Genomic DNA, 26,183 nt, shown 5'->3' on the forward strand with positions numbered 1-26,183 from the left:
GGGGTTGGTGGCACCTCATTAGTCACTATGTGTTACACCTGTGCTGGTTGCCGTCTCGTTAGTGGGAAGGTGTTTCATCTGTGCTGGCCCAGGTGCTATTTGAGAGTGGCTGGCCCAGTGCGCCGGTTGTCTTGATAGAGGCAGCTTGTTAAACACATTTAGCTGTCTCTCCTTATTTTGATTTCGAGACAAACAATCCTTTATCGGATTAAATCTTTCGTCACCTTTTTGGTTTGCTTCCTGTCTTTAAGTTTGGTGTGGGTTTTTCTTTTGTTTGTGTCTTAGTGGGCACATTTAATGGGCGCTCATGGTAGGTGTCTTTCGGGTCCCAGTTGTTGTTGCGATGGAACTTTCAGTGGACACCCCATGAGTGGCTTTTCAGAACCTTTCCTAAAATCCCACCTGTTTAGGTTGGTCACACCTGTTTCATTTTGGTTGTTGTCAATGACTCTTTGTTAGTTCCCCCTTCTGTTTGAATGACAATTTTTGGTTTTCTTGCAGGGGAACGCAACAAAATATAGTAGTGAACTCAAAGACGACATATACAGATATCCCCAACATAACAACGAGATTGCAAAAATCAGCCTGTCCAATTGATTGCTTATAAATGATAAGCCTGTCCAATTGATTGCTTATAAATGATAAGCCTGTCCAATTGATTGCTTATAAATGATAAGCCTGTCCAATTGATTGCTCATAAATGACTTGTGAAGTGAGGAGCAGGTGAAAACGCTATAGGAAACACACTGGGTTTCTGTTACCAGCTCCGTACATATGTTCCTCATAAAGGTGTTAATAAATTGCTTGTGTAACCGCTGCTCCAGACTCACTGACCCTTGTCTCTTCCGTCTCGTCTCTTGCTTTTTCAGTGGCGTGTTCAACGAGCCATGGCCATGTTGGCGTTTCCCTCCACACCCCGTCCGTGCCTGTCGGTAATCCGCTGACTGTTATGTCACACACCAGCCATTGTTCTGGGTTTGATTGAAGAGGCCTGATCTGACTAATTGATCCCAGAGCAGCAGAGGTGATCTGACACACACATGGGAGGTGGGATTTGTGAGAGGGGGGGGGGTCCGTGTGTGTGTGTGTGTCACGAGGGCCAGCCAACCAGCTGTGTAGAATCGAGGGTGGGGGCCCAGTTTAGCCTACTGGTGAGGAAGAGAAGGCACACTGCTGACATATTGTGTGTGTGTAAGAGGGAGAGAGAGAAGGCGAGGGGAGAGAGACAGTGAGATTGTTTGAATAATCTTTTTCATAAAGAATTTGCTTATATGCGGAGTTCACATTTTCTACATAATTAAAGGTACATATCAGAAGAATGTTGGATCTTTCTGTTTCTGTCTTTCTCAGTGTCTCGTGAAATAAAACTGATATACTGTACATGGTTTCCATGGAGACAAAACAGTAAACGATCCGGAAACAAGACGGACAGATATATAAACTAAACTTATAGACAAAATGTGTAATAAACGACATAAATAAATATGAAACTAGGCATGATTGCTTATTGACATCACAAGCCTATGTGATCTTGTTCGGTGCTATAAACCTGCCAGGGTGGCTTTCTGTGACGGTTGGTGCCGTTTAAGATGAGGGAGGACATTTTTTATTTTTATTTTATGAACATGGCCTTATTTCTATTACAGCATTATGGATGACTGTCATTCATATTCAATTCACCCAGTTCAATGTAACATCAATAGGTTTAGGCTACTAGTTGATACTCTAATTTTCCCTTCATCATGAAGTTGCTACAACCTAGCCTGTGAATGAACGTTTACAATGTAGGTGCACACATGTTGAGAGAAATTTGAGTAATCAAGGTGACAGACATTGACACATTCAAAATTGCCTTGCACACTCCTCTTACCTGCATCTCGCTGATCTGGGGTGTAATCACTAGTGGCGCAGCGGTCTAAAGGCACTGCATCTCGGTGCAAGAGGCATCACTACAGTCCCTGGTTTGAATCCAGGCTGTATCACATCCGGCCGTGATTCAGAGTACAATAGGGCGGCACACAATTGGCCCAGCGTCGTCCAGGTTTGGCCGGGGTAGGCCGTTATTGTAAATAAGAATTTCTTCTTAACTGACTTGTCTAGTTAAATAAAGGTTAAATAAAAAATACAATTAATTCATTAATTAGACAAGAGTTTCTATTGGATAAATTCAGGTCTGTTGATCCTCGTTTCGTTCCATTTGCTTCCGTTCAAGAAATATTTTAACAGAATCGGCAGAATTAATACACTCCTGATCACGCGTAAACACTTCACTTTCATAGCAGACACATACAAACAGCATGATCACTTTGATCATTGTATAATTCCTTCTCGTATCTATGCACTCTCCTCACCTTTTCCGTTCCCTTGTGGACACATCAGGCGAAAAAACCTTTCCAAGCCAAACCTTCATACCATAACCACTACCGGCTACACACAGCCTACATTGTTGTCACCATATTAGCTAACGTCATAATCAACATAGCTAACGCTTTAGTAAACCTGATACAATCATGCAGTACAGTGTACAGTCAGCAAGCAGTTTAGCAGTTACACCTGTGGCAATAAATTAGTAAAACCAAAAGCTTGCTAGCTCTCTCTCTCTGTCTCCTTCATTTTTGAAGAAATTAAATTGTTAAAAACTTTTCAACTATTGTCTTTCTCATTGAGACATCTTCTAACCACATTTTATGCACTGCAGTGCTAGCTAGCTGTAGCTTATGCTTTCAGTACTAGATTAATTCTCTGATCCTTTGATTGGGTGGACAACATGTCAGTGCATGCTGCAAGAGCTCTGATAGGTTGGAGGATGTCCTCTGGAAGTTGTTATGATTACTATGGAAGTCTATGGAAGGGGGTGAGAACCATGAGCCTCCTAGGTTTTGTATTGAATGTACCAAGAGGAGGACTGAAGCTAGCTGTCCTCTGGCGAAACTATGGTGCTACCCTACAGAGTGCTGTTGAGGCTACTGTAGACCTTCACTGCAAAACAGTGTGTTTTAATAAATTATTTGGTGACGTGAACACATTTAGTATAGTTTTATACTATAGATATTTATGTTTAATTATTTTTATTTTTTATGAAATTCACTAAGTAGGATGGTCCTGCCCTGCCTCCTCTGAGGAGCCTCCACCGGTGGCTATGAGGGCCTACGTTGGCCAGCCTGTGAGACAGTCTAATTGTTATTCAGTGTCACTCGAGTCGACAACCTGCTACCCGTACTATCACAGAGAGTTATGGAAATACATCATCCTAAATTCACTGACAATTTCCTTTATCAGTTAGCTTAACATTGATTTGTGTTTTGCACTGATTCAGCTACAGGACCAAATATAACAACAGAAACATACATTCGTATAAATAAATATTGCACAATAAATTTAGATTTTAGATTCCTACAAAATGTGAGACTGCTAAGGGTTCGAATTAGATTTTCAAAAGGAATTTACTAGTCGGGAGCTCAGACCATACAATAGATGTACACTGAACAAAAATATAAATGCAACATTCAACAATTACAAATATTTTACTGAGTTACAGTTCATAGAAGGAAATCAGTCAATTGAAATAAATAAATTAGGACCTAATCTATGGATTTCACATGACTGGGAATAGGGATATGCATCTGTTGGTCATAGAAACTGTACCTTAAACAAAAGGTAGGGGCGTGGATCAGAAAACCAGTCAGTATCTGGTGTGACCACAATTTGTCTCATGCAGCGCGACACATCTCCTTTGCATAGAGTTGATCAGGCTGTTGATTGTGGCCTGTGGAATGTCGTCCCACTCCTCTTCAATGGCTGTGTGAAGTTGCTGGATATTGGCAGGAACTGGAACACGCTGTCACACACGTTGATCCAGAGCATCCCAAACATGATCAATGGGTCGTGACATGTCTGGTGAGTATGCAAGCCATCGAAGAACTGGCACATTTTTAGCTTCCAGGAAATGTGTACAGATCCTTGCGACATGGGGCCATACATTATCATGCTGAAACATGAGGTGATGGCGGCGAATGAATGGCATGACAATGGGCCTCAGGATCTCATCACGATATCTCTGTGCAGTCAAATTACCATCGATAAAATGCAATTGTGTTCGTTGTCCGTAGCTTATGCCTGTCCATACCATAACCCCACCACCACCATGGGGCACAACGTTGACATCAACAAACCACATCTACACGATGGCATGCACACTTGTCTGCCATATGCCCGGTAGAGTTGAAACTGGGATTCTTCGCTTCTCCACACATGGTCTGCGGTTGTGAGGCCGGTTGGACATACTGCCAAATTCTCTAAAACGATGTTGTTTGCGGCTTATGGTAGATAAATTAATGTTCAATTAGCTGGCAACATCTCTGGTGGATATTCCTGCGAGTCAGCATGCCAATTGCACACTCCCACATCAGTGGCATTGTGTTGTGTGACAAAACTGCACATTTTAGCGTGGCCTTTTATTGTCCCCAGCACAAGGTGCACCTGTGTAATGATCATGCTGTTTAATCACCTTCTTGATATGCAACACCTGTCAGGTGGATGGATTGTCTTGGCAAAGGAGAAATGCTCACTAACAGGGATGTAAACAAATTTCTGCACAACATTTTAGAGAAATAAGCTTTTTGTGCATATGGAACATTTCTGGGATCTTTTATTTCAGCTTGTGAAACATGGGACCAACACTTCACATGTTGCGTTTATATTTTTGCTCAGTATATTTTCACACATCAGAACCTCTAGAATCATCAAAGACAGGACGACCTTAGAACCTCATCTTAGCTTTCCTCCTCCTCCTCTCCAAACTGCTCTGATAGTGAATGAGAGGCACGGGTCCTTGTGTCCCCGGGGACTCATTTGGAAGGCGCACTACATCCTCTCTCTGGCCTTCAGAGTTCAAGCAGTGGTTGCCTGGGCAACGTGTGATGCTACCATCTGTCACTCTTGCTCATTGAGATTTGGATTTCATTAACTAGCTCATTCTGATGTTGGACATACTGCCAAGCAGTAGAATCAGATTAAAATACACCTTATGGAAGAGTGGGGACTGTGAAGAGACACACATGTGCACACAAGCGCTAGCAAACGCACTCTACACACACATACATTGTAATATTGTTGTTCGTTGGTATTATACAGTGTTGTAATAATGTTATGTTGTACTATTTTATCTTTTGTTTAAAATGTAATTTAAGCATCTTAATGTGTTTGGGGCCCAGGAAGAGTAGCTGCTGCCTTGGCAGGAACTAATGGGGATCCATAATAAACCCCAGGAAGAGTAGCTTCTGCCTTGCAAGGAACTAATGGGGATCCATAATAAACCACAGGAAGAGTAGCTTCTGCCTTGGCAGCAGCTGATGGGGATCCATAATAAACCACAGGAAGAGTAGCTTCTCCCTTGGCAGCAGCTGATGGGGATCCATAATAAACCACAGGAAGAGTAGCTTCTGCCTTGGAAGGAACTAATGGGGATCCATAATAAACCACAGGAAGAGTAGCTTCTGCTTTGGAAGGAACTAATGGGGATCCATAATAAACCACAGGAAGAGTAGCTTCTGCCTTGGAAGGAACTAATGGGGATCCATAATAAACCACAGGAAGAGTAGCTGCTGCCTTGGCAGGAACTAATGGGGTCCTTAATAAACCCCAGGAAGAGTAGCTGCTGCCTTGACAGGAACTAATGGGGATCCATAATAAACCACAGGAAGAGTAGCTGCTGCCTTGGCAGGAACTAATGGGGTCCTTAATAAACCCCAGGAAGACTAGCTGCTGCCTTGGCAGGAACTAATGGGGATCCATAATAAACCACAGGAAAAGTAGCTTCTGCCTTGGCAGCAGCTGATGGGGATCCTTAATAAACCCCAGGAAGAGTAGCTGCTGCCTTGGCAAGAACTAATGGGGATCCATAATAAACCACAGGAAGAGTAGCTTCTACCTTGGCAGCAGCTGATGGGGATCCATAATAAACCCCAGGAAGAGTAGCTTCTACCTTGGCAGCAGCTGATGGGGATCCATAATAAACCACAGGAAGAGTAGCTGATGCCTTGGCAGGAACTAATGGGGATCCATAATAAACCCCAGGAAGAGTAGCTTCTGCCTTGGCAGCAGCTGATGGGGATCCATAATAAACCCCAGGAAGAGTAGCTTCTGCCTTGGCAGCAGCTGATGGGGATCCATAATAAACCCCAGGAAGAGTAGCTTCTCCCTTGGCAGCAGCTGATGGGGATCCATAATAAACCCCAGGAAGAGTAGCTTCTGCCTTGGAAGGAACTAATGGGGATCCATAATAAATACAAAGGTTTCAGTAGCTCAGTTTGTCCAAAAGACAACAAAAGGGAGGTGACAGTATTATTGCACACTTGAAATAAAAATACATTTGTTTAATGAAATTCTTCTTTATTCTGTTATTGATACAAACTTATATGAATGTATTAGCACAAAAACATGTATCCTTTAACAAATATATTTAAATTAATTGTATCTAACGAGGCCAAAGTTCCTCATTTGTCCAACGAACACTGACTGCCAATGACAGAATACTGATGAGGCTACACATGGCTTTGTTCTGCTCAAGAGAGGGGTAAATCCATTTCAATTCACTTTTTGACAGCTTTCATAAAAATACAAAATAAAATTCCATACATGTTTGCCCATGGAGGAAGTGGTCAGAAAGTACATTTTTGGACCTGAATGCCAAAACATTCAGGAGATAAAGGTGATCAGAGTTGACCTATTCTGCATACCCCACCATACAACGAGACATACCCCACCATACAACGAGACATACCCCACCATACAACGAGACATACCCCACCATACAATGAGACAAACCCCACCATACAATGAGACATACCCCACCATACAATGAGACAAACCCCACCATACAACGAGACATACCCCACCATACGAGACATACCCCACCATACAATGAGACAAACCCCACCATACAATGAGACATACCCCACCATACAACGAGACATACCCCACCATACCATGAGAGATGTCTTCATCACTGGAAAAGAGAAACGGTTGAGATTGATTTCATTTAAAAGCTTACAAAACAGGGTTGTCAAACTGTTTTATAGATTTTTTTTTAACCTTTAACGTCAATTATCTAAAAACAAGTAAACTCCATTTTTTTTTCATTTGTTGTGTCACTCTGTATTCAAGAGCATGTTGTGTCACTCTGTATTCAAGAGCATGTTGTGTCACTCTGTATTCAAGAGCATGTTGTGTCAACTGATGGCAACAGACTATGTTTTACACGTTTTTAGATAACTAACATTTCAGACCTTGTTCAGCTCTGAGAGGAGGTCACCCCAAACACTCAGACCTTGTTCAGCTCTGAGAGGAGGTCACCCCAAACACTCAGACCGTGTTCAGCTCTGAGAGGAGGTCACCCCAAACACTCAGACCTTGTTCAGCTCTGAGAGGAGGTCACCCCAAACACTCAGACCTTGTTCAGCTCTGAGAGGAGGTCACCCCAAACACTCAGACCTCCAACATCAAAGTCCCCATCGGCAACCTTCAGTTCTGTCAGCTCTCTCTCAACGTCCTCCTTTGTTGACGGACAAGCCCCTAGTAACGACCTATAATGGTCAGACAGTGTCTTGAACGACACCCCGTCGGTGGTATACATTTGAACCCACTCTCCTTCTCCCATGTCATACTCCAACTGTGACCCCCATTGCTTCAACATGTCACGGTAGGTCACTCTAAATCTCACAGACTGCTGGTAGAGGTCCATCAAAAGTCCAATAGGCAACGTGGAACACATATGCTGGAGTAAACTGTAGTGTTGCTGGAGCCAAGCCAGGATAAAGTCTAATGACACTCCTTCTGAAGCCATTTTTGTTGTTGTTGCTGCCGTTGTTGCTGTTTTGTTGTTTTTCCTTGACAGGAGAGCAGCAGCAACGACTCCTGAGAAGATTTCATTTTCACCACAGGTTTGTAAGATGTTGTCCAATAACTTCTCTGCTAGGCCCACCTTGGACACGCCAGAAGCTGGAGAGAGCAGGGTATCCAATATCTCCATCAGTGTCATGCCTATCACGTCAACATCAGGACCAGGAAAGGACGTACTGCGTTTCAAATAAATGGCGCTTAAAACTTTACGTGCTGATTTCACTTCTATGAGCTCAGTGCAATGACCGGTGGCGTCCTTAGATTTACCTCCAACCGTTCTAGTGTCGAAAAGTAGTTTGATGACTGAGCTCGGAACAGCGGCGTTGTTTAGTAACCCCACAAGCAGCAAGTGTTGACACTGCGACAGGTCAGAAAACGTGATGTCCGTATACCCCTGAAAAGTTGTTCGTAAACTTTCGTTTGTCACCTGTAGTTGTTTTTCCAAGATGTCCCTGACGGTTGGATTTGCATGGAACCTTGTGTAGACGTGTTCGCAGTACTGAGTCCATTGGAAGGCTCTGTCCAGGGTTTGTTTGTCCCACCGCTGCACCGTCTCTGTCTGCGACACAGCGAGTAGCTCCATGGTCCGCTCCAAGTTCTTTACAACAGCCTCCATGTGACGCTGCGATCTGCTCTCAGAACATTTGGACGTGAGTTTGAAAACGTTAAAATGACGGCTGAAATTACTCCAAAAGGTTGTTTGGAAAAGTCACTTTCGTGTTTTAAGTTACTTCTTTTCTCCGTGTCCTCTTCTCTTTCCCCCCCACCAGTTGATGTTGTGAAGTGAAGTGAACTTCCGGGAATGCGAGCGCGTCACAGTCACTTCAAAATAAAAGTTCTCAAGATAAAAGTTGTGTAAATCATAAAACCTGGCGAATAGAACAAATGTATTGTCCTTCGAGAAAATATTTCGTTTGAGTATTATTCCGTTTGAGTTTCACCCTCTTTTTTTTTTCCTGAATTGGCGAATATGTGTAGATTGTAGAAGAAGAACAAGTACATCGACTCTTGTCACTGTATTGTGTTATAGTCATTTATAATCGAGCAATTGCAATACATAAAATTGCACAGTGGCTGGGCCAATTAATGCTCTTCTCCTTCAGCATCTATCTAATTACAATCTTGCACACGAACGAGTTTCTCAAATGTCAGATTAGAGAGAGAATGAAAGGAGGAGGGAATGCAGCATAACATTCCCTACCAGTCAGTCCAGTGTGACTGATCAAAAACTCCCCTCCTATCGGCAATGCAGCACTAGGCTCCACAAAAAAAAAGATCCTCGACAGATTGAGAGACAGAGATATGCTATGCATTGCCCGAATCTACCCCGGGCCACTGTTTTCGGCGACAGAGCGGAGGGTAGATGAGCGATGGTGAAAAGTATGCATACAGAACGCACGGAGGAGATTAGACACTGCAAGAGAGGACAGTGACAGTCCGGATAGAATAGTTGCTTTGCATAGGGTGAGTGGAAGATGCACCGGGTCTGTTGATTGCATGCCTCTGATTGGTCTAGTAGGGTTGTTTTTGTACGATTTATACTGTACGCTTTAGCCGCAAATATTATATTGCATTTGTTGTGAAGTTGTTACATATTTAGAATAAATCAGAAACAAATGATAAGATTTCAGTCACTTATTCAACAATACTTCTATTGGTATTTCTATAGATAAAATCCCCCCCCAGAGTTTTAGGAAAAAGCTTGGTTATAGCAAGGATGGGCAACTCCAGTCCTCAGGGGCCTGATTGGTGAGGTCACACTTCTCCCCCAGCCGAAGTTAACACACCTGACTCCAATAATCAACTAATCATGATATTCTGTTTAGAATGCAACGCTCCAGTGCCTTAAGGAGTTGCCCATCTCTGGCCTATAGCCATGGGCAGATGGCGACACAACTGTAGTCTTATTTCCATGGTTGGTATGAGAGATATTCTTCTGTATAGCTTCAAGTAAAACTCAAAATATGCTCAATATCAAATGTTTAGGTAGATTAACTGTTGATGTATGAGACCAAATAACATTTATCTACCAAACAAGCGGCCTGTGTGGAGTCAGTTAGTCCGTTGAATAGATTCTCCTCTAAAACAAGTCTTTAGCTGCAGCCGAACCTTTTTAATGAAGTCCATATGAATAACTTCAAAAGTTTTATTTTATTATGCTGAATGTTTCATTTCATTGGTTTATAGTGGGTGGTCATATTCCCATCTAACTGTTTTCAGACATTTCTTATTTTGTGTGTGTGTGTGTGTGTGTGTGTGTGTGTGTGTGTGTGTGTGTGTGTGTGTGTGTGTGTGTGTGTGTGTGTGTGTGTGTGTGTGTGTGTGTGTGTGTGTGTGTGTTTTTAATGTCATTTTAAATTGGCTGAACATGGACGTATAAACTGTTGTGGTCGGGTTCATTTTATGAGTGACAAGAATATAAACTTTTTTTTTTTTTTTTTAATAGTTGTAAAAATTAAAATGCATACCTACTGGGCACAGATGTCAATTCAACATCTATTCCACATTGGTTCAATGTAATTTCATTGAAACGATGTGGAAACAACATTGATTTAACCAGTGTGTAACCAGTGGGTAATGACATGAACACATGCACTGACTTAACCCTTTCATGTGTGAGTTCCAAATATCTCTAACGGTCGCCCCAGCGTGAGTTTTTTTATGCACGTAATGTTAGAACGTTCTCTCCATTCAAGAATGTGATTGTTATGTAACAGTACATTTAATCTGCTCTGCCCTCAAACCAAAGCACGCAGTCTGTTTTATTTGTCATAAAAGAGACAAAAACACCCCTTAAAATGCATTTACATAAGCAAACAAATCACAAACCTACCTTTTCTGCTACTGTGAACTAACTGGGCGTACATCAGTAATATAGGCACTGTAGACTTTACTGAAGACTCATCTCTTCAGGGCTATAGAAATACATTTGATTTGATTTAGACTTGTTAACAGAAGGAAATATATTTGAACTTGTAATTGATTTATATATGCCTAATATATTTATCAATTTTGGACACATTGAAACCAAATATTTGATCAAGTTGCATACAATTACTATTATTAAAACTAGAATCCTTAGTTGCTACATCAATGTTTTGGACTTATAAATTAATGATGTACACTACCGTTCAAAAGTTTGGGGTCACTTAGAAATGTTCTTGTTTTTTAAAGAAAAGCATTTTTTTTTTATCCATTTAAAATAACATCAAATGGATCAGAAATAGAGTGTAGACATTGTTAATGTTTTAAATGACTATTGTAGCTGGAAACGGCAGATTTTTTATGGAATATTTACATAGGCGTACAGAGGCCCATTATCAGCAACCATCACTCCTGTGTTCCAATGGCACGTTATGTTAGCTAATCCAAGTTTATCATTTTAAAAGGCTAATTGATCATTAGAAAACCCTTTTGCAATTATGTTAGCACAGCTGAAAACTGTTGTCCTGTTTGGCTTCCTTTAGACTAGTTGAGTATCTGGAGCATCAGCATTTGTGGGTTCGATTACAGGCTCAAAATGGCCAGAAACAAAGACCTTTCTTCTGAAACTTGTCAGTCTATTCTTGTTCTGAGAAATTAAGGCTATTCCATGTGAGAAATTGTCAATAAACTGAAGATCTGGTACAACGCTGTGTACTACTCACTTCACAGAACAGTGCAAACTGGCTCTAACCAGAATAGAAAGAGGAGTGGGAGGTCCCGGTGCACAACTGAGCAAGAGGACAAATACATTAGAGTGTCTAGTTTGAGAAACAGACGCCTCAAGTCCTCAACTGGCAGCTTCATTAAATAGGACCCGCAAAACACCAGTCTCAACGTCAACAGTGAAGAGGCGACTCCTGGATGCTGTCCTTCTAGGCAGAGTTCCTCTGTACAGTCTCGGTGTTCTTTTGCCCATCTTAATCTTTTCTTTTTATTGGCCAGTCTGAGATATGGCTTTTTCTTTGCAACTCTGCCTAGAAGGCCAGCATCCCGAAGTCGCCTCTTCACTGTTGTCGTTGAGACTGTTGTTTTGCGGATACTATTTAATGAAGATGCCAGTATAAATGCCTCATGAGCTTAGTTCATTGGTATCAACTCATCAGAAACCAAAATATAAGCTTGTTTTACTCCAATGTTTGTAAACATTGTAAATGGTCAGTCCTTGCATCCATAGCTCTGTCAATTAATTTGAGAGTGGTTGCATTTCTCCAGGCCCATCCCTCAGCTTTTTACCGAAACAGAAGCGGGGTGATGCTTTATTGTTTCAACTAAGGATTCAAGCTTTATTCCAGCTCTGTTTTTGTGTGAAAAAGTTGTTTGGCGATGACCCTGGTGGACCTGTTATTTGGTCCAGGGCGCAGTGAGGGCCAACCGAGACAGACTGGCATGTGTTGTTTTCCTAATTGAGTGACTCAGCTGCATTCTACAATTCCCATACTGGGGTATGTGTTATGGCTGCACTATCCAGGGTCATCTACAGGCCTCCGTGGGAACGACTGGTAGAGGAGGATGTTACTGGGGACCGGTAGAGGAGGATGGATGGAAAGGGGACCGGTAGAGGAGGAGGGATGGAAAGGGGACCGGTAGAGGAGGATGGAAAGGGGACCGGTAGAGGAGGATGGACTGGGGACCGGTAGAGGAGGATGGACTGGGGACCGGTAGAGGAGGATGGAAAGGGGACCGGTAGAAGAGGATGGACTGGGGACCGGTAGAGGAGGATGGACTGAGGACCGGTAGAGGAGGATGGACTGGGGACCGGTAGAAGAGGATGGACTGGGGACCGGTAGAGGAGGATGGACTGGGGACCGGTAGAGGAGGATGGACTGGGGACCGGTAGAGGAGGATGGACTGGGGACCGGTAGAGGAGGATGGACTGGGGACCGGTAGAGGAGGATGGACTGGGGACCGGTAGAGGAGGATGGTCTGGGGACCGGTAGAGGAGGATGGACTGGGGACCGGTAGAGGAGGATGGACTGGGGACCGGTAGAGGAGGATGGACTGGGGACCGGTAGATGAGGATGGATGGAAAGGGACCGGTAGAGTAGGATGGATGGAAAGGGACCGGTAGAGTAGGATGGATGGAAAGGGACCGGTAGAGTAGGATGGATGGAAAGGGACCGGTAGAGGATGGATGGAAAGGGACCGGTAGAGGAGGATGGAAAGGGGACCGGTAGAGGAGGATGGAAAGGGGACCGGTAGAGGAGGATGGAAAGAGACCGGTAGAGGAGGATGGATGGAAAGGGGACCGGTAGAGGAGGATGGACTGGGGACCGGTAGAGGAGGATGGACTGGGGACCGGTAGAGGAGGATGGAAAGGGGACCGGTAGAAGAGGATGGACTGGGGACCGGTAGAGGAGGATGGACTGAGGACCGGTAGAGGAGGATGGACTGGGGACCGGTAGAAGAGGATGGACTGGGGACCGGTAGAGGAGGATGGACTGGGGACCGGTAGAGGAGGATGGACTGGGGACCGGTAGAGGAGGATGGACTGGGGACCGGTAGAGGAGGATGGACTGGGGACCGGTAGAGGAGGATGGACTGGGGACCGGTAGAGGAGGATGGTCTGGGGACCGGTAGAGGAGGATGGACTGGGGACCGGTAGAGGAGGATGGACTGGGGACCGGTAGATGAGGATGGATGGAAAGGGACCGGTAGAGGATGGATGGAAAGGGACCGGTAGAGGAGGATGGAAAGGGGACCGGTAGAGGAGGATGGAAAGGGGACCGGTAGAGGAGGATGGAAAGAGACCGGTAGAGGAGGATGGATGGAAAGGGGACCGGTAGAGGAGGATGGACTGGGGACCGGTAGAGGAGGATGGATTGGGGACCGGTAGAGGAGGATGGACTGGGGACCGGTAGAGGAGGATGGACTGGGGACCGGTAGAGGAGGATGGAAAGGGGACCGGTAGAGGAGGATGGAAAGAGACCGGTAGAGGAGGATGGATGGAAAGGGACCGGTAGAGGAGGATGGAAAGGGGACCGGTAGAGGAGGATGGAAAGGGGACCGGTAGAGGAGGATGGAAAGGGGACCGGTAGAGGAGGATGGAAAGGGGACCGGTAGAGGAGGATGGAAAGGGGACCGGTAGAGGAGGATGGAAAGGGGACCGGTAGAGGAGGATGGAAAGGGGACCGGTAGATGAGGATGGATGGAAAGGGACCGGTAGATGAGGATGGATGGAAAGGGACCGGTAGATGAGGATGGATGGAAAGGGACCGGTAGATGAGGATGGATGGAAAGGGACCGGTAGATGAGGATGGATGGAAAGGGACCGGTAGAGGAGGATGGAAAGGGACCGGTAGAGGAGGATGGACTGGGGACCGGTATAGGAGGATGGACTGGGGACCGGTAGAGGAGGATGGACTGGGGACCGGTAGAGGAGGATGGACTGGGGACCGGTAGAGGAGGATGGAAAGGGGACCGGTATAGGAGGATGGACTGGGGACCGGTAGAGGAGGATGGAAAGGGGACCGGTAGAGGAGGATGGAAAAGGATATATGTGCAGCGGAAGGATGGATAGAAAGAATAAGAATCAGGAGACAGAGTTAGAGTTAGAGAGAGCAGGTCTGTGTCTTGTCTCAGTCTTTGACCCCTCTCCTCCTCTTCTTCTATAGGCCAGTGACGTGGAGGTAACCACGATGTGCAGCTCTCTGAATCCCAAGCAGGTAATTGGCCCAGACCTGACGGACATGCAGCAGTACAACCAATGGCTGACCAGCCGCCACGAAGCCAGCCTTCTGCCATTGAAGGAAGACCTGGCCCTGTGGCTCACCAACATGCTGGGTAAGGATTGTGGGTTTGATTCCCGCTGGGGCCACCCATAAGAAAATGTATGCACTCACTGTTGTAAGTTGCTTTGGATAAAAATATCTGCTAAATGAATGTATTATTATTATTGACCTCTATGGAGAGCCCTTGATGTGGCCGGTGGTCTAACCAGGGTATCTAGACAGGACAGTCTCTAGACAGGACAGTCTCTAGACAGGACAGGGTCTCTAGGCAGGGTCTCTAGGCAGGGTCTCTAGGCAGGGTCTCTAACCAGGGTCTCTAGGCAGGGTCTCTAACCAGGGTCTCTAGGCAGGGTCTCTAGGCAGGGTCTCTAGACAGGACAGGGTCTCTAGACAGGGTCTCTAGGCAGGGTCTCTAGACAGGACAGGGTCTCTAGACAGGACAGGGTCTCTAGACAGGGTCTCTAGACAGGACAGGGTCTCTAGACAGGGTCTCTAGGCAGGACAGGGTCTCTAGACAGGACAGGGTCTCTAGACAGGACAGGGTCTCTAGACAGGGTCTCTAGACAGGACAGGGTCTCTAGACAGGGTCTCTAGACAGGACAGGGTCTCTAGACAGGACAGGGTCTCTAGACAGGGTCTCTAGACAGGGTCTCTAGACAGGACAGGGTCTCTAATAAGCATATGTGTTCAGTAAACATGTCAGATAGATGAAAGTGAACAAAGGGCAGACCAGTTAGTTAGACTGTTTCAGGCTGTTTCAGGCAGACCAGTTAGTTAGACTGCAGGCTGTTTCAGGCAGACCAGTTAGTTAGCTTGCAGGCTGTTTCAGGCAGACCAGTTAGTTAGCTTACAGGCTGTTTCAGGCAGACCAGTTAGTTAGCTTGCAGGCTGTTTCAGGCAGACCAGTTAGTTAGACTGCAGGCTGTTTCAAGCAGACCAGTTAGTTAGCTTGCAGGCTGTTTCAGGCAGACCAGTTAGTTAGTCTGCAGGCTGTTTCAGGCAGACCAGTTAGTTAGTCTGCAGGCTGTTTCAGGCAGACCACTTAGTTAGCTTGCAGGCTGTTTCAGGCAGACCAGTTAGTTAGACTGCAGGCTGTTTCAAGCAGACCAGTTAGTTAGCTTGCAGGCTGTTTCAGGCAGACCAGTTAGTTAGCTTGCAGGCTGTTTCAGGCAGACCAGTTAGTTAGCTTGCAGGCTGTTTCAGGCAGACCAGTTAGTTAGACTGCAGGCTGTTTCAGTCATGGGGCTGTGACTGAGCATAGTTCAGGAAGCAGTTTGATGTTGCTGCCTGATTTGCAATGCCGTCTAAAGCATATCCTATTCATGCTGGTTCAAATACATGGAGACATTGAACAGAAAATCATCTGTGTTACATCATAGTGTTTACTAAGTTTCACCTTAAGGCATATCTGAAATATTGTTTATTAAACATGCAAATTAGCTGATATCTCATTCCGGAAACTGGATGAAAGTCAGCCTAAATATTTTGGTTTCATTTTGTTAAGACACTGGATTTATACATAGCAGATTGTGACTTTTGGGAAATGTCTGTTAAAGACAAGTCAACTGAATTTAGATTTTTACCAAACACCTATTTGGACCCGATCAACATCTATCTCTTCAAAGTAAGTCACGAGATACATAGAGTGCAGTTTGTAACATTCTCTATGAAATTAGCTGTATGTCCATTTTAAAGTGGTTACAATTTATGAATTGTACTATGATAAACTAATGAAAATAGACTTTCATAGATTTTTTCATAAAATATGAATAACTTTTATTATTAATACTAATATTAATGGATCAAAATACAAATAAATCAAGAGATTTAGAAATGGATGCAAAAATGTTTGTAGAGCTTGGTGCTTGCAACACCAAGGTTGTGGGGTTCGATTCCCACAGGGAACCAGCACGGAGAAAAATAGTGTGGAAATGTACTCACTGTAAGTGGCTCTGGAGCGGCTGGTAGCCTAGTGGTTAGAGCGTTGGGCCAGTAACCGAAAGGTTGCTAGATCTAATCCCCGAGCTGACAAGGATATGGATATGTCGTTCTGCCCCTGAACAAGGCAGTTAACCCACTGTTCCCCGATAGGCCGTCTTTGTAAATAAGAATTTGTTCTTAGCTGACTTGCCTAGTTAAAAAAGGTTAAATAAAGAAATACAATTAAAATAAGAGTGTCTGCTAAATGATTCACTACTGTTAGTGGCTCTGGATAAGAGAGTCTGCTAAATGACTCACTACTGTTAGTGGCTCTGGATAAGAGAGTCTGCTAAATTATTCACTACTGTTAGTGGCTCTGGATAAGAGTGTCTGCTAAATGACTCACTACTGTTAGTGGCTCTGGATAAGAGAGTCTGCTAAATGATTCACTACTGTTAGTGGCTCTGGATAAGAGAGTCTGCTAAATGACTCACTACTGTTAGTGGCTCTGGATAAGAGTGTCTGCTAAATGACTCACTACTGTTAGTGGCTCTGGATAAGAGAGTCTGCTAAATGACTCACTACTGTTAGTGGCTCTGGATAAGAGAGTCTGCTAAATGACTCACTACTGTTAGTGGCTCTGGATAAGAGAGTCTGCTAAATGACTCACTACTGTTAGTGGCTCTGGATAAGAGTGTCTGCTAAATGACTAACATACAATGTAACCCTCTGGTACCTGGTCTTAAACACCTGGGATGAACTGTGAAGGCCTGTTTGCTGTCCGAGTTTAACGTGCAGATACCTTTTTGTAGCCTATTCAGCTCCAGCCATTATTCATTATTCCCTTTTAATTTGTATGGATTCTCCCGGGTCTTCCTGTTTTCCTGTTGATCTGGAGGCCGTTAACAAACGTTATCGAGGCCGGAATGGAGAGTGGGGTCACACACACGCTTTGAAACCTTCTCCTCCTAATTGAATAATTGCTATTATTAGCATCTTTAGTTGCCTAATTGTACGATAGGAAGAAGTTCAACTGTAGACTACTGTATAATCCATCACTGTAGGAGTTGTTTAGAAGTTCAACTGTAGACTACTGTATAATCCATCACTGTATAATCCATCACTGTAAGAGTTGTTTTGCATGATCATTGGTCCGTATACCAGCAGCCTCCTTATTCCAGGAAGTGCTTGTAATCAGTATATGACGTTTCATCCAATCTGACCCTATAGAAGACCCATCTACTTATCTGTGTCAGGCCATATCTGTTAGCTGTGTGTGTGTGTGTGTGTGTGTGTGTGTGTGTGTGTGTGTGTGTGTGTGTGTGTGTGTGTGTGTGTGTGTGTGTGTGTGTGTGTGTGTGTGTGTGTGTGTGTGTCGGGCCCTATCTGTTAGCTGTGCACTTGCGTGTCAGGCCCTATCTGTTGGCATAGGGTAGCCAGCTCTGAGGTGTGGCTTCTCTGAGGTGTGGTTAGCCCTGGGGGTGGAGGGTGAGAAGAGACGAGTAAAAAGACACATCACACTGTTTATCTAGCCTTGCTTGTGGCTCTCTAGCCTTGTGGCGCGCTAGCCTTGTGGCGCGCTAGCCTTGTGGCGCGCTAGCCTTGTGGCGCTAGCCGTTTGCAAAGAGCCTTTTACTGATAATGATATTTTCCTTCATGATTGACTACAATGCAGAATGTTTATCTGCAGCCTAAACGGCACAATAGATAAGAGTCATTTGTCTCTAAAAACTGCATGTACATGTCAGATCCTCAATGAGAGAGGGCAAGGGGACTGAGAATAAGGCAGGAGCTTATAGAAGGTATTACCCTCTCTCTGTCTCTGTCTCTCTCTCTCTCTCTCTCTCTCTCTCTCTCTCTCTCTCTCTCTCTCTCTCTCTGTCTTTGTGTCTCTCTCTCTGTGTGTCTCCCTCACTCGCTCTCTCTCTGTCTCGTTTGCTCTCTCTCTCTGTGTCTCTCACTCTGTGTCCTTGTGTCTCTCTCTGTCTCTCACACTGTCTCACTCTGTGTCTCTCTCTGTCTCTTTCTCACTCTCTGTGTCTCTCTCTGTCTCTTTCTCACTCACTCTGTGTCCTTGTGTGTCTCTCTCTCACTCTCTCTGTGTGTCTCTCTCTCACTCTCTCTGTCTCTCTCTCTGTCTGTCTCTCTCTCTCTCTCTCTGTGTCTCTCTCTCCCCCTCTCCCTCTCTCCAATTACCACATTTGGAACTCATTAAAACTCTGGAACACCTCCCTTTACCCACAGGATGAAGACAGAAATCCCTGGAGGTTTGTGTTCCATAGTTAGACACCCCACTGCCACCTCCTCTTATTGCGGTCAGAATGATCTAACTGAGAGGGAATGGTCGTCTAGACGCCAGTCAACTAGAAAGACCACATGTTGATCACTGTTCTATCTCTGCTGCATTGTGTGTGTGTGTTCTGTGTGGGAAGTGTGTGTGTTCTCTGTGAAGGATAATGAGGTGTTACTATGCAGCATGCCAGCTCTGGCTTGTTCAAACTTTGTCTTTGTCTGCTCTTATGTTTTCAGATGTTGTAGGAACTATGGGCTACTATTAGAACAGTGGGCTACTATTAGAACAGTGGGTTACTATTAGAACTATGGGCTACTATTAGTTATAATATTGGGCTACTATTAGAATTATTGGCTACAATTAGAACTATGGGCTACTATTAGAACTATAGAACTATGGGCTACTATTACAACTATAGAACTATGGGCTACTATTAGAACTATGGGCTACTATTAGAACTATGGGCTACTATTAGAACAGTGGGCTACTATTAGAACTATAGAACTATGGGCTACTATTAGAACTATAGGTTACTATTAGAACTATGGGCTACTATTAGAACAGTGGGCTACTATTAGAACAGTGGGCTACTATTAGAACTATAGAACTATGGGCTACTATTAGAACTATAGAACTATGGGCTACTATTAGAACTATGGGCTACTATTAGAACTATAAGTTACTATTAGAGCTATAGAACTAGGGGCTACTATTAGAACTATGGGCTACTATTAGAACTATAGGTTACTATTAGAACTATGGGCTACTATTAGAACTATGGGCTACTATTAGAACAGTGGGCTACTATTAGAACAGTGGGCTACTATTAGAACAGTGGGCTACTATTAGAACAGTGGGCTACTATTAGAACAGTGGGCTACTATTAGAACTATGGGCTACTATTAGAACTATAGAACTATGGGCTACTATTAGAACTATAGGTTACTATTAGAACTATGGGCTACTATTAGAACAGTGGGCTACTATTAGAACTATAGAACTATGGGCTACTATTAGAACTATAGAACTATGGGCTACTATTAGAACTATAAGTTACTATTAGAGCTATAGAACTATGGGCTACTATTAGAACTATGGGCTACTATTAGAACTATAGGTTACTATTAGAACTATGGGCTACTATTAGAACTATAGAACTATGGGCTACTATTAGAACTATAGAACTATGGGCTACTATTAGAACTATGGGCTACTATTAGAACAGTGGGCTACTATTAGAACAGTGGGCTACTATTAGAACAGTGGGCTACTATTAGAACAGTGGGCTACTATTAGAACTATGGGCTACTATTAGAACTATGGGCTACTATTAGAACTATGGGCTACTATTAGAACTATGAGCTACTATTAGAACAGTGGGCTACTATTAGAACAGTGGGCTACTATTAGAACTATAGAACTATGGGCTACTATTAGAACTATGGGCTACTATTAGAACTATGAGCTACTATTAGAACAGTGGGCTACTATTAGAACAGTGGGCTACTATTAGAACTATGGGCTACTATTAGAACTATAGGTTACTATTAGAACTATGGGCTACTATTAGAACTATGGGCTACTATTAGAACTATGGGCTACTATTAGAACTATAGAACTATGGGCTACTATTAGAACTATGGGCTACTATTAGAACTATGGGCTACTATTAGAACAGTGGGCTACTATTAGAACTATAGAACTATGGGCTACTATTAGAACTATAGGTTACTATTAGAGCTATAGAACTATAGGCTACTTTTAGAACTTCATAAACTATTAGGACCTCATTTAATAGGCCAATATTTTAACTGCATGGCATACTAGCAATTCTCAATTTTCTCTGTATTTTTTTATTGAATTCAGGCTTTAGAATTTAGTGTACATATATTTAGAATTTAGTACACATATTACACAGTTGGCTTAACTCACTTTATTTTCTATATCAATTTCTATCCTTTCATACAGTCCTCTCCCTTATCCTTCTCCTGTCCTCTCCCTTATCCTTCTCCTGTCCTCTCCTCCTCTCCCTTCCCTGTCCTCTCCTCCTCTCCCCTGTCCTCTCCCTTCTTGCCTAGTTAAATAAAGGTTCAATTCTCCTCCTCTTCTCCTCTCCTTTGTCCTTTCCCCTCTCTCCGTTGCCCTCCTCTCTTCCCCAGGTCTGGAGATCACAGCAGAGAACTTCATGGAGCGTTTGGACAACGGCTTCCTGCTGTGTCAGCTGGCTGAAACGCTACAGGAGAAGTTCAAGCAGAACCAGACCAAGAACCACAGAGAGGTGCCTGGCACCGGCCACGGAAAGGTATTGGCTGGGAAACCTTCACCGCAGCAAGCTAGAACCAAGGCAGGGATCGTATAGCCCGGTTCCCATTGGCCCGTGTTCAAAAAGTATCTCAGTGTAAAAGTGCTGATCTCGGATCAGTTTTGCCTTTTAGATTATAATGAGGAATAGATTATATGGACAAAGGGGGACCTGATCCTAGATCAGCACTGTTACTGAGAAACCTTTATTATACGATCCCAGATCTGTTTGTGCTGTATTGTAAACTCCTGTGGTTGGTTGGTTGGTTGGCATGACAAGACCGCACAGACAGACCTGGGACCAGACTAAGGATCATTGTGGGAAATGAGGATACCTAGTCAGTTATACAACTGAACGCATTCAACCTGAAATGTGTCTTCCGCGTTTTAACCCAACCCCTCTGAATTAGAGAGGTGCGTGGAGCTGCCTTAATCAATGTCATCAGCGCCCGGAGAGCAGTTGTTGTTGGGGGTTAACTGTCTTGATCAAGGGCAGAAAGGCTGATTTAAAAAATAAATAAAAATCTTGGCACCTTGCCAGTTTAGGTATACAAACCAACAACCTTTTGGTTACTGGCCCAACGCTCTAACTGCTAGGCTGAAGGTAATCACCAGACTGATTTTGTTGTTGAGGTTCAGGTTTTTCCCCATGCAGTGCCAATCAAAATAAAAACGAAGACTCGTCCGCAAAATTCCCTCTCAGGCATATCTGGGAAATGTGAATTCCTTTGTCTCGTTTATTTTTGTTGTCCTTGAATTCAATGCTACCACTGAATTAGTAAATATGTCATGGTCTTACCGCAACCATTTGAATTATGACTCAGAATACTGAGCATTAGGCATCTCAAGGACTAAGAATCTTTGACATAGAATATTAGGAATGCCAAATAACACAAACCAACCCTGTATTCTGGCTGTTAAAACAACCTCTGACTTCCCCCAGTTTGACAGACAGGATTTTACTTTAGAGGTGAAGAAAATCACACCCACACACTCCCTCCAGAATTGTGTTATAATTTAGCCTATTTATGGTTCCACGGGAATCTGAAAACAGACACAATATTAGTCTGCGGCTAGACAGATGGTTCTACATAGATGCCGCATTTGAAAGAAACTGTTCTTAAAATGGATTTTCCTAAGATATTCTAGCAAAGTCTGTTTCTGCAAGTTCTTTGGCATGTCATGCCATGGCTGTAGTGAGCTGTTGGTACAAGCTTTCCCCCTCTTGCGGCCCCATATTTGAGTAGAGGACACATGCAGGATGCTGGAGTGAGTAGCACTGTGTGGGAAGGTACTGTATAGGAAGGTACTGTATGGGAAGGTACTGTATAGCTTGTTAAACTGTATGGGAAGGTACTGGATAGGAAGGTACTGTATAGCTTGTTATCAGTATTCCTACTTCTACTTGCTATATTGTATTTACTTCGCCACCATGGCCTTTTTTTGCCTTCACCTCCCTTATCTCACCTCATTTGCTCACATTGTATATAGACTTATTTTTCTACTGTGTTATTGACTGTGTGTTTGTTTATTTCATGTGTAAATCTGTGTTGTTGTTTGCGTCGAACTGCTTTGCTTTATCTTGGCCAGGTCACAGTTCTAAATGAGAACTTGTTCTCAACTTGCCTACCTGGTTAAATAAAGGTGAAAATAAAAATAATTAAATGATAGCTGACTTGTTTAAGAAGGCATCTGTTGATTGGATGATATAGTGTTGATGTTTTCATATAAAGACAGTCTAATCACCAATTGAGACGTGAAGACATCAGATTCCCAGTCATTTTGTGTTCTTAAAATGGATTTGCCTAAGATATTCTAGCAAAGTCTGTTTCTGCAAGTTCTTTGGCATGTCACGGCTGTAGTGAGCTGTTGGTACAAGCTTTCCCCCTCTTGCGGACCCATATTTGAGTAGAGGCCACATGCAGGATGTTGGAGTGAGTAGCACTGTATGGGAAGGTACTGTATAGCTTGTTACACTGTATGGGAAGGTACTGTATAGCTTGTTAAACTGTATGGGAAGGTACTGTATAGCTTGCTACACTGTATGGGAAGGTACTGTATAGCTTGTTAAACTGTATAGGAAGGTACTGTATAGCTTGTTAAACTGTATAGGAAGGTACTGTATAGCTTGCTACACTGTATGGGAAGGTACTGTATAGCTTGTTAAACTGTATAGGAAGGTACTGTGTAGCTTGTTAAACTGTATGGGAAAGTACTGTATAGCTTGTTAAACTGTATAGGAAGGTACTGTATAGCTTGTTAAACTGTATGGGAAGGTACTGTATAGCTTGTTAAACTGTATGGGAAGGTACTGTATAGCTTGTTAAACTGTATAGGAAGGTACTGTATAGCTTGTTAAACTGTATAGGAAGGTACTGTATAGCTTGTTAAACTGTATAGGAAGGTACTGTATAGCTTGTTAAATTGTATGGGAAGGTACTGTATAGCTTGTTAAACTGTATGGGAAGGTACTGTATAGCTTGTTAAACTGTATTGGAAGGTACTGTATAGCTTGTTAAACTGTATGGGAAGGTACTGTATAGGAAGGTACTGTGTAGCTTGTTAAACTGTATAGGAAGGTACTGTATAGCTTGTTAAACTGCATGGGAAAGTACTGTATAGGAAGGTACTGTGTAGCTTGTTAAACTGTATGGGAAGGTACTGTATAGCTTGTTACACTGTATGGGAAGGTACTGTATAGCTTGTTAAACTGTATAGGAAAGTACTGTATAGCTTGTTAAACTGCATGGGAAGGTACTGTATAGCTTGTTAAACTGTATAGGAAGGTACTGTATAGCTTGTTAAACTGTATAGGAAGGTACTGTATAGCTTGTTAAACTGTATGGGAAGGTACTGTATAGCTTGTTAAACTGCATGGGAAGGTACTGTATAGCTCTTAAACGCTGACTGTGCTGTTTTATACGACCAGTCTAATGACAGCAACGGGTTGTTCACTTTGATAGAATCCTTGATGTTAAACACACCAAGCACTAAGTTTACCATGTCAATTAAAGAGAATGTTTAGCTGGTTTTGGCCGTGAGCCCAACTGTAAAGTAATGTACCCATCTCCATCCTATCCAACTGTAAAGTAATGTACCCATCTCCATCCTATCCAACTGTAAAGTAATGTACCCATCTCCATCCTATCCAACTGTAAAGTAATGTACCCGTCTCCATCCTATCCAACTGTAAAGTAATGTACCCGTCTCCATCCTATCCAACTGTAAAGTAATGTACCCATCTCCATCCTATCCAACTGTAAAGTAATGTACCCGTCTCCATCCTATCCAACTGTAAAGTAATGTACCCGTCTCCATCCTATCCAACTGTAAAGTAATGTACCCATCTCCATCCTATCCAACTGTAAAGTAATGTACCCGTCTCCATCCTATCCAACTGTAAAGTAATGTACCCGTCTCCATCCTATCCAACTGTAAAGTAGCCCTGTAAAGTAATGTACCTGTCTTCCTCAACTCTGGTACTGTAAAGTAATGTACCTGTCGCTATTCTCTCTAACTGTGAAGTAGCCCTGTAAAGTAATGTACCTGTCTTCCTCAACTCTGGTACTGTAAAGTAATGTACCTGTCGCTATTCTCTCTAACTGTGAAGTAGCCCTGTAAAGTAATGTACCTGTCTTCCTCAACTCTGGTACTGTAAAGTAATGTACCTGTCGCTATTCTCTCTAACTGTGAAGTAGCCCTGTAAAGTAATGTACCTGTCTTCCTCAACTCTGGTACTCTAAAGTAATGTACCTGTCGCTATTCTCTCTAACTGTGAAGTAGCCCTGTAAAGTAATGTACCTGTCTTCCTCAACTCTGGTACTGTAAAGTAATGTACCTGTCGCTATTCTCTCTAACTGTGAAGTAGCCCTGTAAAGTAATGTACCTGTCTTCCTCAACTCTGGTACTGTAAAGTAATGTACCTGTCGCTATTCTCTCTAACTGTGAAGTAGCCCTGTAAAGTAATGTACCTGTCTTCCTCAACTCTGGTACTGTAAAGTAATGTACCTGTCGCTATTCTCTCTAACTGTGAAGTAGCCCTGTCAAGTAATGTACCGGTCTCGATCTTCCTCAACTCTGGTAAAGGCGTCTGCATGCTCCTGTAACGCTCGTCGTCGTAAGGAAGAGTGGACCCAAGTGCAGCGTGGAAAGTGTTCATGACCTTTATTGTCAAGAATCACTCAAACAAAAATAACGAATACAAAACGAAAACGAACAGTTCCGTCAGGCACAGATACTAAACGGAAAACAACCCCCCACAAAACCCAAACGGAAAATGATAACTTGTATATGATCCACAATCAGAGACAACGATAGACAACCACACATGGCAGAAACAACAAAGAAATAGGAAACATAGAAACAGAAAACCTAGAATGCCCACTCTAATCACACCCTGATCTAACCAAAAATAGAGAACTAAAAAGTCTCTCTAAGGTCAGGGCCTGACAGCTCCCCAGCTGTATTATCATTATATTTTGTGACGTTTTTCTTCGTTTTGGTCTTCGGGCAAGGGTTTTTTCAGCTGTTCGTGGACATAAAAACAATTTCTGGAGGAAAGACCGAAGCTCGGTAGACGCCCCTTCGTCGGTGTTGATCAACAGTAGGGATTCTTCAATGAAGTGTGTGTTGTCATTCAAACGAGAGACTACCCGTATTCATGCAAATGTTTTCACTTGAGAAATACTGCACCAAACATCTTAGTTAGATGTAAAAATTGCGTGACTAAGACCTCCTCGGTAAAAATGTATTACAGATTTATTGAGTTATCTTAGATTAATTCAGACTATTTTGAGATGAGGAAGTGTATACTCGCTATTGTTGAATTATATATTTTTTTCTCTAGCTAAGGTACGATGCACAGTTGGTCACTTCACCTAGGTGAGTTCTGCTAGGAGCAACACCTTTTAAGGTAGCAGACCTGTCAGTTCCAAGATGGTGGTTTCACTGCATCTTGGGGGCTTTTTGAAAGAAAAAATATATACTTTTAACCTTTATATAACTAGGCAAGTTGGTTAAGAACAAATTCTTATTTTCAATGACGGCCAGACACCCCT

General features: G+C 43.3%; 2 protein-coding genes across 3 annotated transcripts in view; one reads left to right on the plus strand and one right to left on the minus strand.

The window, feature by feature from the left end:
• Nucleotides 1–6,369: 6,369 nt before the first annotated feature.
• fancf (FA complementation group F) lies at nt 6,370–9,187 on the minus strand. The gene has a single exon (XM_055922016.1). The coding sequence runs from the start codon at nt 8,513–8,515 to the stop codon at nt 7,445–7,447; it is 1,071 nt and encodes a 356-aa protein (XP_055777991.1). The 5' UTR covers nt 8,516–9,187; the 3' UTR covers nt 6,370–7,444.
• The window catches only part of LOC129854885 (growth arrest-specific protein 2-like), a 43,293-nt gene continuing 25,337 nt past the window's right edge, over nt 8,228–26,183 (plus strand). Inside the window, exons 1-3 of one of the 2 annotated variants that reach the window (XM_055922018.1) lie at nt 8,228–8,549; nt 14,496–14,664; nt 20,985–21,127. In XM_055922018.1, the coding sequence (XP_055777993.1) occupies nt 14,520–14,664; nt 20,985–21,127 (288 nt within the window). In that variant the 5' untranslated portion in view covers nt 8,228–8,549; nt 14,496–14,519. Of the gene's footprint in view, nt 8,550–9,068; nt 9,364–14,495; nt 14,665–20,984; nt 21,128–26,183 lie in introns of those variants that run through there. The other variant, XM_055922017.1, reaches the window with a different exon arrangement.

The sequence above is a fragment of the Salvelinus fontinalis genome, chromosome 5 (assembly GCF_029448725.1).
Source record: "Salvelinus fontinalis isolate EN_2023a chromosome 5, ASM2944872v1, whole genome shotgun sequence".
Lineage (NCBI taxonomy): Eukaryota > Metazoa > Chordata > Actinopteri > Salmoniformes > Salmonidae > Salvelinus > Salvelinus fontinalis.